The 17696-nt window shown below is 30.9% G+C and overlaps 1 protein-coding gene across 1 annotated transcript; it reads left to right on the plus strand.

The window, feature by feature from the left end:
- The first annotated feature begins 323 nt into the window (after positions 1-323).
- On the plus strand, positions 324-6601 carry LOC115984156 (F-box/kelch-repeat protein At3g23880-like). The gene is made up of 3 exons (XM_031107081.1): positions 324-1589; positions 4046-4120; positions 6529-6601. Exons 1-3 carry the CDS (start codon positions 441-443, stop codon positions 6580-6582), a joined length of 1278 nt encoding a protein of 425 aa, XP_030962941.1. The 5' UTR covers positions 324-440; the 3' UTR covers positions 6583-6601.
- Positions 6602-17696: the final 11095 nt, after the last annotated feature.

Consider the following 17696-nt stretch of genomic DNA (forward strand, 5'->3'; position numbering starts at 1 on the left):
AAGCTTGAGTTTTTGAGACTCGAGTTTCAATCAATAAAACTTGAGATACTACTTTACTGAATTGTTTCTAACACATGCTAACTAATGCTATTATCTCCCAAATGCATGCTGGCCTACAAATTACCTCCCATATTTTGTCCATTTTATTAGTTACATTTCATGGCCGTTAAATTCTACGTCTCTAATCACATCTCATATTCACTAAAATGTATTTTGCCTCAAGTGTGTTTTTGACAAAAGGCCTTTTAAATTTCAAAAAGATTTATTTATTTATTTATGAAATACTGTAGTAATAATTTCATTTTTATTGGAATCGAAAAAGAAAAGAAAAGAAGGATATAATTGTCTGCGGCATGCCACAAGTCCACAACAAGTGCTTCAAATTGAAGATTTTCCCAACAGTCTGAAATTGGTAAAGCCGAAAAAAAGAAAGATAAGGAATGTTGGAGTATCTGCCATACGAAGTGTTGCTGGAGATCCTGCATAGACTACCCGTGAAATCCCTAATTCAATTCAGGTGCGTTTCCAAATCATATAACTCTCTAATTACAAGTCCTGCCTTCATCAAATCCAGTTTCACTCGATCGCACTCCGATTCCAACAAATTAATTGTTAGGTATTTGGATGTCAAATACCATGTAGAGCGCTACAAATTAATTTACGAAGACAATGTCAATAATGATTCCTCCTCATCCGAACAAATTCAAGATCTTGAGTTCCCACTAAGGAGTAGTTGGGCCCATTTTCAATTAGTCGGTTCTGCGAATGGATTGTTTTGCCTTCATGAAGAAAACCGCTTTATTCTTTGGAATCCTTGTATTAGAAAATTTATTACCCTTCCCAACCCTTCTATTATTGACGTCTTTCATTGTTATCTAGCAATTGGGTTTGATTTGAGGACCGATGATTATAAGGTGGTGAGAATTGCCTATCAAAATGTAAATATTAGGTACGAAGGTGCCAAACCACCTCTGGTTGAGGTTTACTCTGTTAACGAGGGATCTTGGAGAGTAACTAGTGGTGGTGACTCATATCCGCCTAGGATTACTTTTAGTAATTGGCACTTACAAGCAGCTTCTTTAAATGGAGCTGTTCATTTTGCGGCGAATGATTGGAGCAATGCCCAGAGTTTTATAGTTTTGTCATTTGATTTGGGTGATGAGGTTTTCCGCTTGATATCCTTTCCATATGGTAAATTTGGATTGAATGCTGATATTGGTACCTCAGTATTCAATGGATTGCTTTCTCTAATATGTTATGAGAGTTGGCATTATAGTTATTCTATTTGGGTGATGAAAGAGTACGGCATTGTGGATTCTTGGACTAAACAGTTCACTATTGACCTCAATATGCAATGTTGGAAAGTTTTACGTTTCTGGAAGAATGATCATGTATTAGTGCAGAAAATGCAATCAGGTGGTTTGATGCTCTTTTCATATGACCCTGAGAGCCAACAAATGAAGAATTTGGGGTTTTGTAAAAGCACAGGTTGTTCTTATGCTGATAATTATGTGGAGAACCTTGTCTTACTTGACAAACCAAATGAGGTAGTTCCCAAGGAGGAAAGGGAGCAAGAAGAGGAAGTGCAGGTAAAAAGGCTTGATTCAAGTATTCAACTCAAAATTTCAGCATTTACATTCCTCAATTCTATCTTATTCTTGCTATATACTAGATATTTTTGTGTTGCTATACTTAAATATTAAGTTTCAAACCTCAATATATGGCTTTTGGATTTAATTTGTTCTTGAATGGATATAAAGACTAAAGAGTAGTCATAATTTTTAAAATTTTTTTTATAGGTAATGTAGCAAAATTTTATCAATTTAGAGAAAAAAGAAAAACCCAATGTACACAGGTAGTATACGAGAGAGAGTCTTAGAGTCTAACAAAAATAACACAAGTCCACAAACTCCTTGAAAGAGAAAAAAGACAGCCTGTTCCAATCATACAACAATCAGAGCAAAAACAGTTTCAACTACATTGATGTACGCTCTGTCCCCTCAAAAGTCTTCCTATTTCTTGCCAAATAGCCCACATTAAACATGGAGGGATATCCCCCCAAATAATATTGGACTGATGATGGCCAAAATCCCCATTGTAGTTGAAGAAGATGCTCTAAAGAGTGTTCAAAATTGTTAAATATGATTTTGTGGTTTTGGCTGATGACTGGATGAGTCATTCACAAGCACGAAATGGTAAATGTAAATGAAGACTTATGTTATTATCTTTTTCTAAATGCTGAAAGTGTCACATCCAATCCATATTCTGTATGAAAATTTGTTTTGTTTTCCATTTCATTAGGCATGCTTAGATTTTTCTGCTGTGATCAGCTGTTGCCTTCTGATACTGTGCTGTGTAACTGACATATTGTTTTGCATCAATGTAAAGTCAATAGAGTATAGCATTAGGCCAAACATAAGTTGCTGTAACCATGTAACTGTAGGTAGACTCGTGTTTTGTTAGGAGTTTTTATTGATTAAATGTGTTATGTTGTATTGAGTGTGGGAGTTGCATCGATCTGACTTGACCCTAGTGACAACCTTAGGGTTTGTTTTAATAATGTAAAAAAAAAAAATAATGAGCAAAAGCCACTTTTGGTCATTAAATTTTGCCTCATTTTTCCTATTTAGCTAGGGTTTCTAAAGTAGTAATGGAATCCTTAAATTTTTAGAATGATATAATTTGGTCTACATGCTAATCTGGACATTGACATTTCATGTGATTGGGCATATTTATGATTAAAAAAAAAAGGGTCTAAATGGTTTAGAAATTGTACATTGGTAATCTAGGTGGATTACAAGTGCCATGTGACTACCAAGATGGCTTATAATTGCTTCATGGTATTGACATGGAACAAAAAAAGAGGATTAGATTGTCCACTTTTCTGAACTTAAATTTGTTGTATAGTTCTCTATTCTGCTGTTGGGAAAATACAATTTGGATTATTTTACAAATTTTTAACTATTTTGAAACTCTAAGGTCAAAACTGAAAAATGGGAGAAACTAAGGACCATAAGTGGTGTTTGCCCAAAAAATAAGTATTTTTTTTGTTTAGCTGAATTATATGAAGTAGACTGCAGTCTATTGATTCACTTTGGTTGTTAGTTGATGTGGAAAGATTTTGACATTAATGGGGGCAAGGAGGGTAAATTGGACCTTGTGTTACTTCTCCAGTAATTTTTCTGGCTTTTCTATGGAAAATTGATTAGGGTTTTGCAGAGAGGACTTTGGAATTGAATTATGAGTATAGAATAAGATTGTATTTGGGACCCTTTTTTTTTCTATAGAAGTTTTATTTTACTGATCAAACAAATATGGTATAGTATTATTTGATCATTAAATGGCCTGGTTTGCTGTAGGGAGAAAATTATATCTATGTTTATGGTATATTATATAGAAATTAGAAGGAAAATGATGTAAGTGTAAGTAATCACAGCTTAGGTTTCTTTAGGCAATTGGACTTAATAAAAGAAGGTAATCACAACCTCAAAAAGAACCAAAGCTGTTGGACTCTTTCATTCAACTTTCTAGAGGAATTGGAATTTCTTCCTTTATGTTTCATAAATGTGCAAATACCCCAATTCTATCACTACCTCAATTAATGTGGACTATTTGGACTGAACAGACTTGGCATTCTTTTGAGGATACTAGAAAATCTTTGGCACAGTTGTTAGATTTATGTCATCAGACCCTTTTTGGTTGGTCCCAGTGTTGTGGTCTCTCGGATTGTTCTACACTTATGGATTTTCTTTTGTCTCTCAGAATAGTTTAGTGACAATTCGTTTACTTTTACTTCGCTTTCCTCTTTGTTCACTATCGTGAACCTTCTATATTTTTCATGCTTTTCCAGCTTTAATAATATTTTTTCTTACCTATCAAAAAAATAAAGAAAAGAAAGTACTAAACTTAACCCAACCTAGATAACCTAACCCGGATAACTTAAACCGGGTAAACTTAACCCTCTAACCAACCAAGGGTAAATAGTACTTAACCCAATTCTCCTCAGCCTTACTCATTCCTAGACTGATTTTTTTTTTTCAAGCAGTCAGTTGGATGCCACATCTGCCTTCGTTGGTGCTCGGAAATTGTTTTCTCAGCAAAATCAGCTTTTCGGCAAAAGGTAGTCCTCTCTCTCTTAATTTTCTGATTCTTTGATTGTGTTTAATTTGCTGGAAATGGCCAGAGTCTCTACTTCTTTGTTCATGCTTAACATGCTTGATAAATTGCCCCAATAATTGTGTGAGTACATCAAAACCCGCAGGTGCTACTAAGGGTAGGACAGCTAACACGTACTAGTCAAACACAAGTATACATTTTTTTTTTTTACTTATAAAAAATAAAAATCTATTGATATGATTGAGATGTAGTATGTATCTTATAGATTATATTTTTTTGCTTCCTTGAACCATGTTAGAGAACTGATATGATGGAGACATAATACATATCTTATAGATTATATTTTTCTTTTTCCTTGAACTATGTTAGAGAACTTTTGTTATGTTTCCTTTTTTTTTGATAGGTAATAAGAATAATATTATTTAAGAAAAAAAAGAAAAGAAAGGAAAATACATGGTGTTAATGATGATGAACACAGAAAAGCAAGAACAGAAAGTAAAGAGAAAAGAAATCAAGAGGCTATTCTATGAGAAAAAATAAACTCTATAAAAGAGGAAAAATCCATAAAACCCTAGCACCATGACCAATCAAAAAGACTATGGTGGCACAAATCTTTTAACTCAACCAATGTCTTCTCAATGTCCTCAAAGGAGCAACGATTTCATTTCGTCCATACAGTGCACATTAAACAGCCTAGAATCAAATTCCAAATATCTGAACTATGGTTTCCATGCCAATGACTCCAACAAAATAACAACCCTGCCTCAAAAGCCTGGCATGACCCTCTCATGGTTTTCTTGGATAGGTGCAATGATTTTCTCTCTTTCCTTTCATGTTACCCTTCTACCCCAGGTTAGTTAGAACTGATGTGATGCAGTCTCTCTCATTATGTGAGTTCCATAATAGAAACAATATGTGCTGTGCAGGAATGAGGGGTGTTTTTCAAACTAATTCCTCAAATCTACATTCCTTGGTAACAGCCATCAGATCCCAAAAGGCTCTAAAGACTACCCTTTATAAAACATATGAAATGGATCAGCAAATGGTACATGGTCTCACCGTTTATATAGGTGCATACATCACCTTACATACTACTTTCTAAATGAAAAATGAGGCCCCCTTTGGGCATTGAAGCACTAAAGACTCTTCTATTTTACCCCAAATAACCTCATACTAAGAAAAAACATCAAAATTATCAATCCCCTTAAATTTTCATCTCATCCTATCAGTAGCTAACCTCTTGGGGATATTTGAGTAGAAAAGATCTAAAAGAAAATTAATTGACACCAATTTCTAAACATGAAAACCTTTTAGTAAATCTCACATTCCAACTTCATTGCACCCCATTTAATCGACTATCCACGGCTAAATGTATGACGTAGACTCTTTATCTTCAAATTAAAATGTGTTTCATCACACTCTTTTTGATTGATCAAAGTGTTGGGGTTTTTCTATTTGTTCATCTGTCCTTGAGTTCCTGGCTTTGAAGAGTGAAATTTTGTTCTCTGCTATACCAAAATTAGTGATACAAAACAACAAATTCTTCATGTCTTACCTTTTAAGGAAGGGATTCTTCCTGTCAAATATCTTGGATTACCTCTCATACCAGGGAACTGTCTTATATGGATTGAAAGTTGGTTTGGAGAAGATAGCTGCTAGAATAAATTCTTGGGCAACTAAAAACCTATCTTTTGCCGGTATAGTCCAACTTATTCAATATGTTTTGTTTGGGATTCAAGATTATTGGACAAGCTATTTCATTTTTCCAGCTAAGCTCATTAAAGACATTGAGAAGCTTTTCAATCTGATCAGGCTGTTCATATAGCTAAAGTAGTTTGGACTCAAGTTTGTTTGCCAACAAAGGAGGGTGACTTGGGGCTGAAAGGGGTTAGGGAGGGAGTGGAATATATATATATATATATATATATTTATATATATAATCATTGTACTTTGGCTATGTTTGTTTCATGGATAATCAGGGGAAAGAAATGAATTTCAGGATTATTTTCTAGTATGGTTGATAATTCAAGGAAATTTGCCTTTACTGTTTATCGATTATTGATTTGGTTTTGGTGCTTTATATATCTTTATTTGTTGATTATCTTTATTATCACTACCTAATAAAAAAAACAAAGACTGTAAATACAAATATTGGAATTCATAGTTGGTTGGATTCTTTGTACCGCAGAATTGACAATCCTTGGACAGCACTTGGTTAATAGTTCATTGTAGTTTAGTTTATATGGTCTGTTATGTGACACAATTCTTGTGTCTATTATTATTGTATCGGTAATGTGATTGTTATTAGTAGGTGATTTTGGAGTATGGTTGCTAATAGGAGAAAATTTATTTTAGCTAATGATTTCATAAATTGAAGATTAATATTTTTTATGATTGTCATTTGTGTTGCAGATAACAACAATACGTAGAAGGACTGAAGGATGCAGTCGCGTAATGTGGCAGTAGTTTTTTTCTTTTTGCCTAGAATTTTTTTTTTTGGGGGGGGGGGGGAGGGGGGGCTATGGCTCTTTGTCAAGCCTTCTTTGTTTGGAAAATGTAAAGTACACTTCCTATTGAGAATAATTTTAAATTTTTTTTATAAACTAAGATATTTTATTAGTAGACAAGATTACTTCGTGTTCAAGATGATAAACAAAGAACCCAAAAGAATTGCACATGAATGAAGTGATTCTAGAAAATCTAAAAATGCAACTAGTAGGACCCCACACATGAGACTAATGAAACTTAGTTCAAATCATCAATGATTCCAACTTAACATAAGATAGATAGATAGATATATATATATATATATATATTTTTTCGAACTTAACAAGTCAATATTCCAAATATTTGAGGGATGTTTTTCAAGCTAATTCCTCCAATCTACCTTCCCTAGTAATAGCCATTGGATCTCAAAAGGCTCTAAAGACTACCTTCTATAAAACATATTAAATGGATCAACAATTGGTCTATAGTCTCACCATTTATATAGTTGCATGCATACAATACCTCCCATACTAATTTCCAAATGAAAAATGAGCCCTTGGGCTTTAACACACTAAAGACTCTTCTATTTTACCCCGAATGATCTCATACTAAAAACGAACATCAAAATGACCACACCCCTTGAAATTTCATTTCATCCTATTGGTCGCTAACCTCTTGGGGATATTTGAGTACAGAAGATTTGAAAGAAAATTCATTGACACCAATTTCTAAACATGAAAACCTTTAATAAATCTCATGTTCCAACTCCATTGCACCCCATCTAATGGACCATCCACGATTGAATTAATTGAAACATCCTTATTCACTAAATAGACATATAAAGTAGGGTTCAACTCATCTAGAGAATGAGTCTTGTGCCAATTATCATGCAAAAACCTTACCTAAGTGAATAAAGTTATCCCAATCTACCTTAATCCTCCTCCATTGGTTACACCCATGCATTCCTCTAATTGATTTTGAAATCTAACCTCCCCATTGATGTCTAAAGTTTACAATTTTGTACATTAGCCCTAATGTTTGAAATCATTTTTAATATTAATATTTTGTCCATTTTACTAGTTAAGTTACGTGGCCATTAAATTTTGCATCTCCGATCAAATCTCATATTCACTAAAATGTATTTTGCCTCAAGTTTGTTTTTGACAAAAGGCCTTTTAAATTTCAACTAATTTGATAAGATTTTTATTTATTTATTTTTTGATGATATAAAATTTTGATTTTTATTGAAATTGAAAAAGAAAAGAAAAGAAAAATAAGGATATTATTATTTACTAAAGAACTTGTAGTGCCTACAAGGTGGTTTTTTTTGGAAAATAACACTGAAACTATTGAGGGAACTAACATTTCGAGTGCAATAGACTCGATTTTGGAGTGCTAGAATCTAGTCCATTGAACTCGATTTCATTTAAATTGAAATCGAGCCTTATAGACTCAATTTCACAATCTTGCCTTCTTCACTCTGTCTCTCCCTCACTCAAGAATCTCCTTCACTCAGATCACTCAACAAACCCAATGAAACCCAAAAACCTAGAGAGAGAAACATCAAGAAACCCACCCAAAAATACAGAGAGAAATATCATACCCCGTCACTATCGCATGCCTTTGCCGCCTGGGTTCAATCGCTGCCGCCTTCACTGTTGAGGGTTTGTTTTTTCTATCTTCGTGGTTTGGGTTTTCTGCAAGTGTCTTTGTTGGTTTGGGTTTTCCTATGGGTTTTGGGTTTCCTCATGCGTTGAGTTTCTAGGCGGAGTTTCTGTTCTTCATGGATGAGAAATCGAGCCTTACAAACTCGATTTCATTTTAAATGAAATCGAGTTCTGCAAACTCGATTTATCACTCTCAAAATCAAGTATGTTACACTCGAGATATTAGTTTTCTAAATAGTTTTGAAAACGTACTAACTAACAAAATTGTTTGAAAATTAATGTAATTTTGAATAAAAATCCTTGGGAAAAGATCATTTTAGACAAAAATGTAAAGTACACTTTCTAAGTTTAGAATAATTTTAATTTTTTTTTATAAACAAAGATATTTTGTTAGACGACAAGATTACTTCGTGTTCAAGATGATAAACAAAGAACCCAAAAGAATTGCACATGAATGAAGTGATTCTATAAAATCTAAATGGAAATGCAAGGCTTGGGGGGGCCATGGCCCTCCCAAAATTAAAAAAAAGAAAATGATTTTATATTATGTATAAGTATTAAAAACTTTAAATATTTTGCTACAAAAATATAAGTTGGCCTCCCAAATGTTTGAGTTCATTTAACGATGCTCGGCCAAAATGGGCTTTTACCCATTTCTCACAAACTTTCCAGCAAAATGTCTCATATCTGAAACTATTTAGGGATATGCCCCTGTTTTGAAACTCAATTTTCTAAAAATCAAGTTTCAAATGTAAAACTCGATTTTTGGAAAATCGAGTTATAGTGAATGTGGACTTAGAATTTTTTTTTTTTTTTTTTGGGGAACTTGAGTTCCATTCAAAGTACTCGAGTTCATGGAACTCGAGTTCCACTTGAATTTTTTCAAGGAACTCGAGTGCCATGAACTCAAGTTCTAGATTCTTTTTTTTTTTTTTTTGAATTTTCAGTTCGCTATAACTCGATTGTCCAAAATCGAGTTTTAAAATGAAACTCGATTTTTAAAAAATCAAGTTTCAAAACAAGTGCATTTCCCTAAATAGTTTCAGACATGGGGTATTTTGCTAGAAATTTTTGGCGAAAAAGGCAAATGCCCATTTTGTCCAACGATGCTCTGAAAAACCAATAGAATTTGTCAATTGGTCTAGTAGTTATAAAGACAAGACGATTTTTGTTTTCTCTAATTTGGTTTTTCGTACATGTTTAATATCAAACTAGACAGCTTTTGTATACTCGTTAGATTTTAACAAATGAAAAGTTCCCTTAAAAAATTATATTGCGAATATACATGTGAAAGTTGTTAATTTTATATACAATATATTTATAAATTACGACCTACTCTAGTATCAAAATATTAATGTTTATATTTGTGTATGCGCATTTATGCATGTGTGTGATGAGTTATCTTGACTCCAAACTAATATATTAGTACCAAAATTTGGCCCCCTAAACAAAAAATCCTAGCTCCGCCCCTATATGTATAAAAAGAATAGGGAATTGATGAATCATCTTCTTCTTCATTGTCCTAATGCTTATGAATTAGGGTCTATGGTGTGGGCTCTATTTGGTCTTCTATGGGTTATGTCGTATAGTGTCTATGATTTATTTTCGAGTTGGCAAGGTTCCTTCGGTGGGCATTGGCGCATTGATTTATGGAGGGATACCCCACATTGTGTCCTATGGTGTATTTGGAGTTCTTCCTTTAATCTTTTCCTTGTTCTAATTTTTTTAGAAATGTTTGATCTTTGTAATTTGTGTTTGATGTACTGTTATCTATGCACACCCCCAGTGTACCTGGACTTTTGATTAATACAATTCCGTTATTTATCAAATATATATATATATATATATATAACTATTTCTGATGATAACCACATAAGATATAACGAGTCAAAATTCCAAATATTTGAGTGATGTTTTTCGAACTAATTCCTCCAATCTACTTTCCCTAGCAATAGCCATCGGATCCACTACAAAAAAGATTGCTATTAGCAATGGCCAGAGTTTGTCGCAACAACACAAAAAGCCGTCGTAGATTAGTATTGCCGATGGTAAATGGCCATCGACGGCCTTCGGAAAAAGCCTTGTCGGTAATACTATATTACCGATGAGACCGTTGCTAACACTCATTTTCGACAGCACAACTCTGTCGTAAGTACTTGATAATTGTCGTCGTAGATTCAACTTCATATGAGGAAGTTGGACGACCAAATACCTTTTGTGACGACCTTCGGCCATCGTTAATGCATAGTTTCAACGACAAAATGCCGTCGTAGTAATTTCATTTGTCATCGACAATACAACTTTATATGAGGAAGTCGTATGACCAAATACTTTCTACGACGAACTAAGGCCGTTGTTAATACCTTTTTTTGACGAATAAAAGCGGTCGTAATTACTTGATTTGTCATCGACAATGTAACTTCATACGAGGAAGTGAAACGACCAAATACTTTCTACGACGAACTAAGGCCGTTGTTAATGTCCTTGTTTTGACGAATAAAAGCCGTCATAAGTACTTGGTTTGTCGTCGAAAATAACTTTTGTGATGAACTATAGTCGTCGTTAATGTAGTTTTTCAACGACTAAAAGCCATCGTAAAATAATTGGTTTTTCGTCAACAATACATTATCAATGTGACCATTTACCTTTTTCAATGAACTTTGACCGTTATTGAAACCTATTCACCACATCAGTAATACATTATTTGCAACAAAATAACCCTGTCAATAACAAAAGAGAAATCATTTCTAATATTTTAATTGCGAGGAAACATAAATCTCCCAAAAGTTTTTCAATTCAAATAACAAGCACAAATCCATAATTGTCCAAATCTAGAAAGTGCATAATGCAATAAAAAAAATATTAAAACGTCTATAAAATAGAATAAAAAATATTAATTAAAATGTCTACATGAAAGCTATAATATCCTTCACCAAACTTGAAAGCATAAATATTGGAAGATCAATCATCATCTGAGTCAGTATTCTCCTTCTGAGAGCCATCTTAGTCATCTTCCTCCTCAGAGTCATCTTTTGTGTTTCCATCCACATTTTGATTTCCTTCTCCAGCATTGGTCTGTAATATTTTGATCTCCTTCTGCGATTTCTTTTGTTTCTATCACTCTTTTCCTAGTTACATGAAAAAAAATACACTAAATGAGTTAATTATTAAACATTTGCTTCTAAGAAAGATTTTAGAAAAAAATATATTAAAAAAATATTAATAAAGTTCATTTTATAATCACCTTCCACTTGCGATTATTCCATTTGTTGCACATCTCTATCCAAATAGTTGGAGTTACATCATCTGGGGGATGCTTGTACCATTCATCTTGAGGAATTTTATTTGTTACACATTCTTCTCTAAGGTGCCACATCCAATTAGGATAGCTTCGTTTGACATGCTCATCAAATACCTCCCACTCAAGAACTAAGTCATCTGTCTCAAATTGTGCTTCTTTGTATAACTCATAAAGCATATTCAGTTGTTCTTTAGGGTATTTTGAAAAAGTTGTCCATGGCCCAGTAATGTTTTGGTGGAACTTAATAGTAATCTCTTGTGGTATTTTCTTTTCTATGAATCTAATAATATGAAAGAAACACAAAGCATGTAAAATATTACATATAAATGAAATGTAAGCACTAAAAAATAAAATGATTAAAGTAACCAAAAAATAGGGAAAAAAGACTTGTCATGTATCTCACACTTGTGGCTATGACCTAGATAAACACCCTTAGCCTTTCCCCGACCTCTTTTCTTTTGTACAGTAGATCCTACCAATAATGGAATAAGTAAAAATAAATAAATAAGCTTTAAGCATAAAATTGGTATATTAGGATATAAACTTTAGGAACATATTAAGTATTACCTTTGCTGCCCCCATTAATCACACTATTACAAGAAACAAGTGCTTCATTAGTTGGAGACTCAGATGATGAAGGTACAACTTGTGATTGACTACCACTATCAACTTTATCTCTCGCTTGTTTTATAGCTCGCTTCTTACTTTTCTTTGCCATTCACCTGTAACGTAGTTAAAAAGAAAGCCACATATTTGATAAGTTGTAATTATTTAGTCAATAAAAATATAATTAAAACCTAGGACCATATTAGAAATATCAATATAAAGATAAAAAAAATTTGTGATAGATAAACTTATTATAAAAGTTAAAAACTAAAAAACTAACTTAACAACACCACATCTGAATATATTGTAAACTAACTAACTAACATGAAAAGCTTAATCAAATTTTAGAGATCCACTAATTTAATTAAATAATTATATACAAATAAAATGAACAGCTTCAACAAATTGCTAAAGTTTAGCAAAAAAAATGCTAAAGTTACTTTTTACGGTACACTTATATTATTATATACTACAAGACAAATACTATTATTATTATACTATTGTCACAACTTCAACAAATACATATTATTGAAAAGTGTTCAATAGGATTCTAGTCTCCTTGCAGTTTTACAGACAAAGAAACATTCAACGATACACTAATATTATATTATATTATTATATATCCACAACAAACACCAACCATTCATTCAAATATATTTTTTTAATCAAAAAAAATTTTCAACCATTCATTCATTAGCTTTTTGGCTCAACACCCAACCATCCACTATCACTATATGTCTATTCAGTGGATTCATTTAACCAAATCGTGCAGTATAACTTAAAACTGTACAAAAAACTAAAGTGCAGACAAAGAGAGTGAGATAGAGTAAGTGATACCGGTGGCTTAGCAAGATGATTGGATTCTGGCAAGTATGGAGAACGATGGTGTAGAGACAAGCAAAGATACTGACGGCGCAAGAGAGTAATAAGACAAAGTTGTGTTTTTGTTTTTTTTTTTTTTTTTTTATGTTTCTATTTTTTGGTTTTTGCACTGGGAATTAGGGATTTGTTGAGGAAGACAGATTTGGGCTTTTTTTTGTTTTGTTTTGTAATTAGGGATATGCTTACCTGAAAGGAATTTCCTATATTTTTGGGTTTTTTAAAATTTTATTTTTTGTTGAGAAGATGGGTTTGTTAACATTGTTGTACCAACTTTTTTTTTTTTTTGAATTTTTTTCAACAAATTTATAAGGGTCAATTATAAAATTTTAAAGTATAAATTTTTTTTTTTTTTTGGATGATTTGAATTTTAAATTTTTAGCTGCCAAATTCTAAATTTTGAGAAGGGTAGGAGTAGGAGGGAGGGGGTGGCGGTAAAGAAAATTTTAACCTATGTTGCAATTTTATTCCATCTCAAATAGGAAGTTTCAAAAGTCAGTGAAATATAACCTCAATATTGTGTAGGTGGATTTTTTTGTAAGAAAATATAACCTCAATATTAAAAAAAAAAAAAAAAAATTGTGTATTTTATTTGGCAAAACCTCCCAAGGAAAAAAACATTTTTCACTTGAAATCTCATTAACCAAATTTTTTTTAATTAATATTAAAAATGTTGTATACTAACTTGCTCTCAATTTTCCAAAATTATCTTATTTTATAAATAAAATTTACTGATTTAAAATTTTAATTAAAGTTTTCTCAAAAAAAATTTAATTAAATTTTAATTGTTGACATGACAATTAATAATTGATCACCTTGAAATTTTATAAACATGAAAAATATATGAAAATAATGCAATCTAACGGTAGATTTGTCAAAATTCACATCGAATTAAGAAATATAGAGTTGGGTTCAAGTTACACGTGTTGTAACTCTAAAAAATGTTACAACACCCAATAACTTATAATTGAATTAATATTTTGAAAATCCAACCATTGGATTATATGTTCTATATGTTCTTAACATGCATGCCAACTTTCATACCAATCAGATTTAATTTACCATTTGATCTATGAACTCATCCTTTATGCACTATTTTAAACTACTAAAACTTGAATCTAGACAATTGATTGATGACATGGCTATTAATCTTTGATCACCTTAAAATTTTGTAAGCATGAAAAATATACGAAAAAAAATGTAATCTAATGGTAGATTTGTCAAAATTCGTATTGAATTAAGAAATATAGAGTTGGGTTCAAGTTACACATGTTGTAACTCTAAAAAATGTTACATTACCTAATAACTTATTATTGAATTAATATTTTAAAAATCCAACCATTGGATTATATGTTCTTAACATGCATGCCAATTTTCATGCCAATTTGATGTAATTTACCATTTGATCTATGAACTTATCTTTTATGCATTATTTTAAACTACTAAAACTTGAATCTAGACAATTGATTGATGACATGGCTATTAATCTTTGATCACCTTGAAAATTTGTAAACATGAAAAATATATGAAGATAATGTAATCTAACAATAGATTTGTCTAAATTCACATCGAATTAAGAAATATAGGGTTTGGGTTCGAGTTACACCTGACAGAACTCTAAAAAATGTTACACCACCCAATAACTTATTAGTGAATTCATATTTTAAAAATCCAACCGTTAGATTGCATGTTATATATGGTCTTAATATGTATGCCAATTTTCATGCCAATCGGATGTAACTTACCATTTGATCTATAAAATTATCTTTTATGCATTATTTTAAACTATAAAAAATTGAATTTAAACAATTGATTAATGACATGACAATTAATAATTGATCACCTTGAAAATTTATAAAAATGAAAAATATGTGAAAATAATGTAATCTAACAGTAGATTTGTCAAAATTCACATCGAATTAAGAAATATAGAGTTGGGTTCAACTTACATGTGTTGTAACTCTAAAAAATGTTACATCAACCAATAACTTATTATTGAATTAATATTTTGAAAATTTAACCATTGGATTACATGTTCTATATGTTCTTAACATGCATGCTAATTTTTATGCCAATCGGATGTAATTTACCATTTGATCTATGAACTCATCTTTTATGCATTATTTTAAACTACTAAAACTTGAATCTAGACAATTGATTGATAACATGGCTATTAATCTTTGATTACCTTGAAATTTTGTAAGCAAGAAAAATATATGAAGATAATGTAATCTAATGGTAGATTTGTCTAAATTCACATCTAATTAAGAAATATAGAGCTGGGTTCAAGTTACACGCGTTGTAACTCTAAAAAATGTTACATCATCCAATAACTTATAATTGAATTAATATTTTGAAAATCCAACCATTGGATTACATGTTCTATATTTTCTTAACATGCATGCTAATTTTCATGCCAATCGGATGTAATTTACCATTTGATCTATGAACTCATCTTTTATGCATTATTTTAAACTACTTAAACTTGAATCTAGAAAATTGATTGTTGACATGACAATTAATAATTAATCACCTTGAAATTTAATAAGCATGAAAAATATATTAAGATAATGCAATCTAATGGTAAATTTGTCAAAATTCACATCGAATTAAGAAATATAGAGTTGGGTTCAAGTTATACGTGTTGTAACTCTAAAAAATATTATATCACCTAATAACTTATAATTGAATTAATATTTTGAAAATCCAACAATTGGATTACATGTTCTATATGTTCTTAACATGCATGCCAATTTTCATACCAATCGGATTTAATTTACCATTTGATCCAGGAACTCATCCTTTATGCATTATTTTAAACTACTAAAACTTGAATCTAGACAATTGATTGATTACATGGTTATTAATCTTTGATCACCTTGAAATTTTGTAAGCATGAAAAATATATGAAAATAATGTAATCTAAAGGTAGATTTGTCAAAATTCACATTGAATTAAGAAATATAGAGTTGGGTTCAAGTTACACATGTTGTAACTCTAAAAAATATTACATCACCTAATAACTTATTATTGAATTAATATTTTGAAAATCCAACCATTGGATTATATTTTCTATATGTTCTTAACATGCATATCAATTTTCATGCCAATTAGATGTAATTTACCATTTGATCTATTAACTCATCTTTTATGCATTATTTTAAACTACTAAAACTTAAATCTAGACAATTGATTGATGGTATGGCTATTAATCTTTGATCACCTTGAAAATTTGTAAGCATAAAAAATATATAAAGATAATATAATCTAACGGTAGTTTGTCTAAATTCACATCGAATTAAGAAATATAAGGTTGGGTTCGAATTACATATGACATAACTCTAAAAAATGTTACACCACCCAATAACTTATTAGTGAATTCATATTTCGAAAATCCAACCGTTAGATTGCATGTTATATATGGTCTTAACATGCATGCCAATTTTCCTGCCAATCGGATGTAATTTACCATTTGATCTATAAACTTATCTTTTATGCATTATTTTAAATTATAAAAAATTGAATTTAAACAATTGATTAATGATGTGACAATTAATAATTGATCACCTTGAAAATTTATAAAAATGAAAAATATGTGAAAATAATGTAATCTAACAGTAGATTTGTCAAAATTCACATCGAATTAAGAAATATAGAGTTGGGTTCAAGTTACATGTGTTGTAACTCTAAAAAATGTTACATCACCCAATAACTTATTATTGAATTAATATTTTGAAAATCCAACCATTGGATTACATGTTCTATATATTTTTAACATGCATGCTAATTTTCATCCCAATCGGATGTAATTTACCATTTGATCTATGAACTCATCTTTTATGTATTATTTTAAACTATTTAAACTTGAATCGAGACAATTGAACGATGACATGACTATTAATCTTTGATCACCTTGAAATTTTGTAAGCATGAAAAATATATGAAAATAATGTATTTTAACGGTAGATTTGTCTAAATTCGAATCTAATTAAGAAATATAGGGTTGAGTTTGAGTTACACCTAACATAACTCTAAAAAATGTTACACCACCCAATAACTTATTACTGAATTCATATTTTGAAAATCCAACCGTTGGATTACATTTTCTATATGGTCTTAACATGCATGCCAATTTTCCTGCCAATTGGATGTAATTTACCGTTTGATCTATAAACTCATCTTTTATGCATTATTTTAAACTACTAAAACTTGAATCTAGACAATTGATTGATGACATGACTATTGATCTTTAATCACCTTAAAATTTTGTAAGCTTGAAAAATATACAAAGATAATGTGATCTAGCAGAAGATTTGTTAAAATTCACATCGAATTAAGAAATATAGGTTTGGGTTCAAATTACACCTGACGTAATTCTAACAAATGTTACACCACCCAATAACTTATTTTTGAATTCATATTTTGAAAATCCAACCATTGGATTATATGCTCTATATGTTTTTAACATGAATGCCAATTTTCATACCAATCAGATGTAATTTACCATTTGATTTGTAAACTTATCTTTTATGCATTATTTTAAACTACAAAAACTTGAATTTAAACAATTATGCATTTATGCATTTCTTTTTATTTTTCTTTGAATTTTAGAATAACTTTCATCTCCAAAAAAAATTAAT

The sequence above is a fragment of the Quercus lobata genome, chromosome 4 (assembly GCF_001633185.2).
Source record: "Quercus lobata isolate SW786 chromosome 4, ValleyOak3.0 Primary Assembly, whole genome shotgun sequence".
Taxonomy (NCBI): Eukaryota; Viridiplantae; Streptophyta; class Magnoliopsida; order Fagales; family Fagaceae; genus Quercus; species Quercus lobata.

Coding starts and splice junctions, on each gene's coding strand:
- LOC115984156 (XM_031107081.1), top strand. CDS start 441: ATGTTGGAGTATCTGCCATACGAAGTGTTGCTGGAGATCCTGCATAGA. Junction 1,590..4,045: donor AGCAAGAAGAGGAAGTGCAG/GTAAAAAGGCTT, acceptor TTTTTCAAGCAG/TCAGTTGGATGCCACATCTG. Junction 4,121..6,528: donor AATCAGCTTTTCGGCAAAAG/GTAGTCCTCTCT, acceptor TTTGTGTTGCAG/ATAACAACAATACGTAGAAG.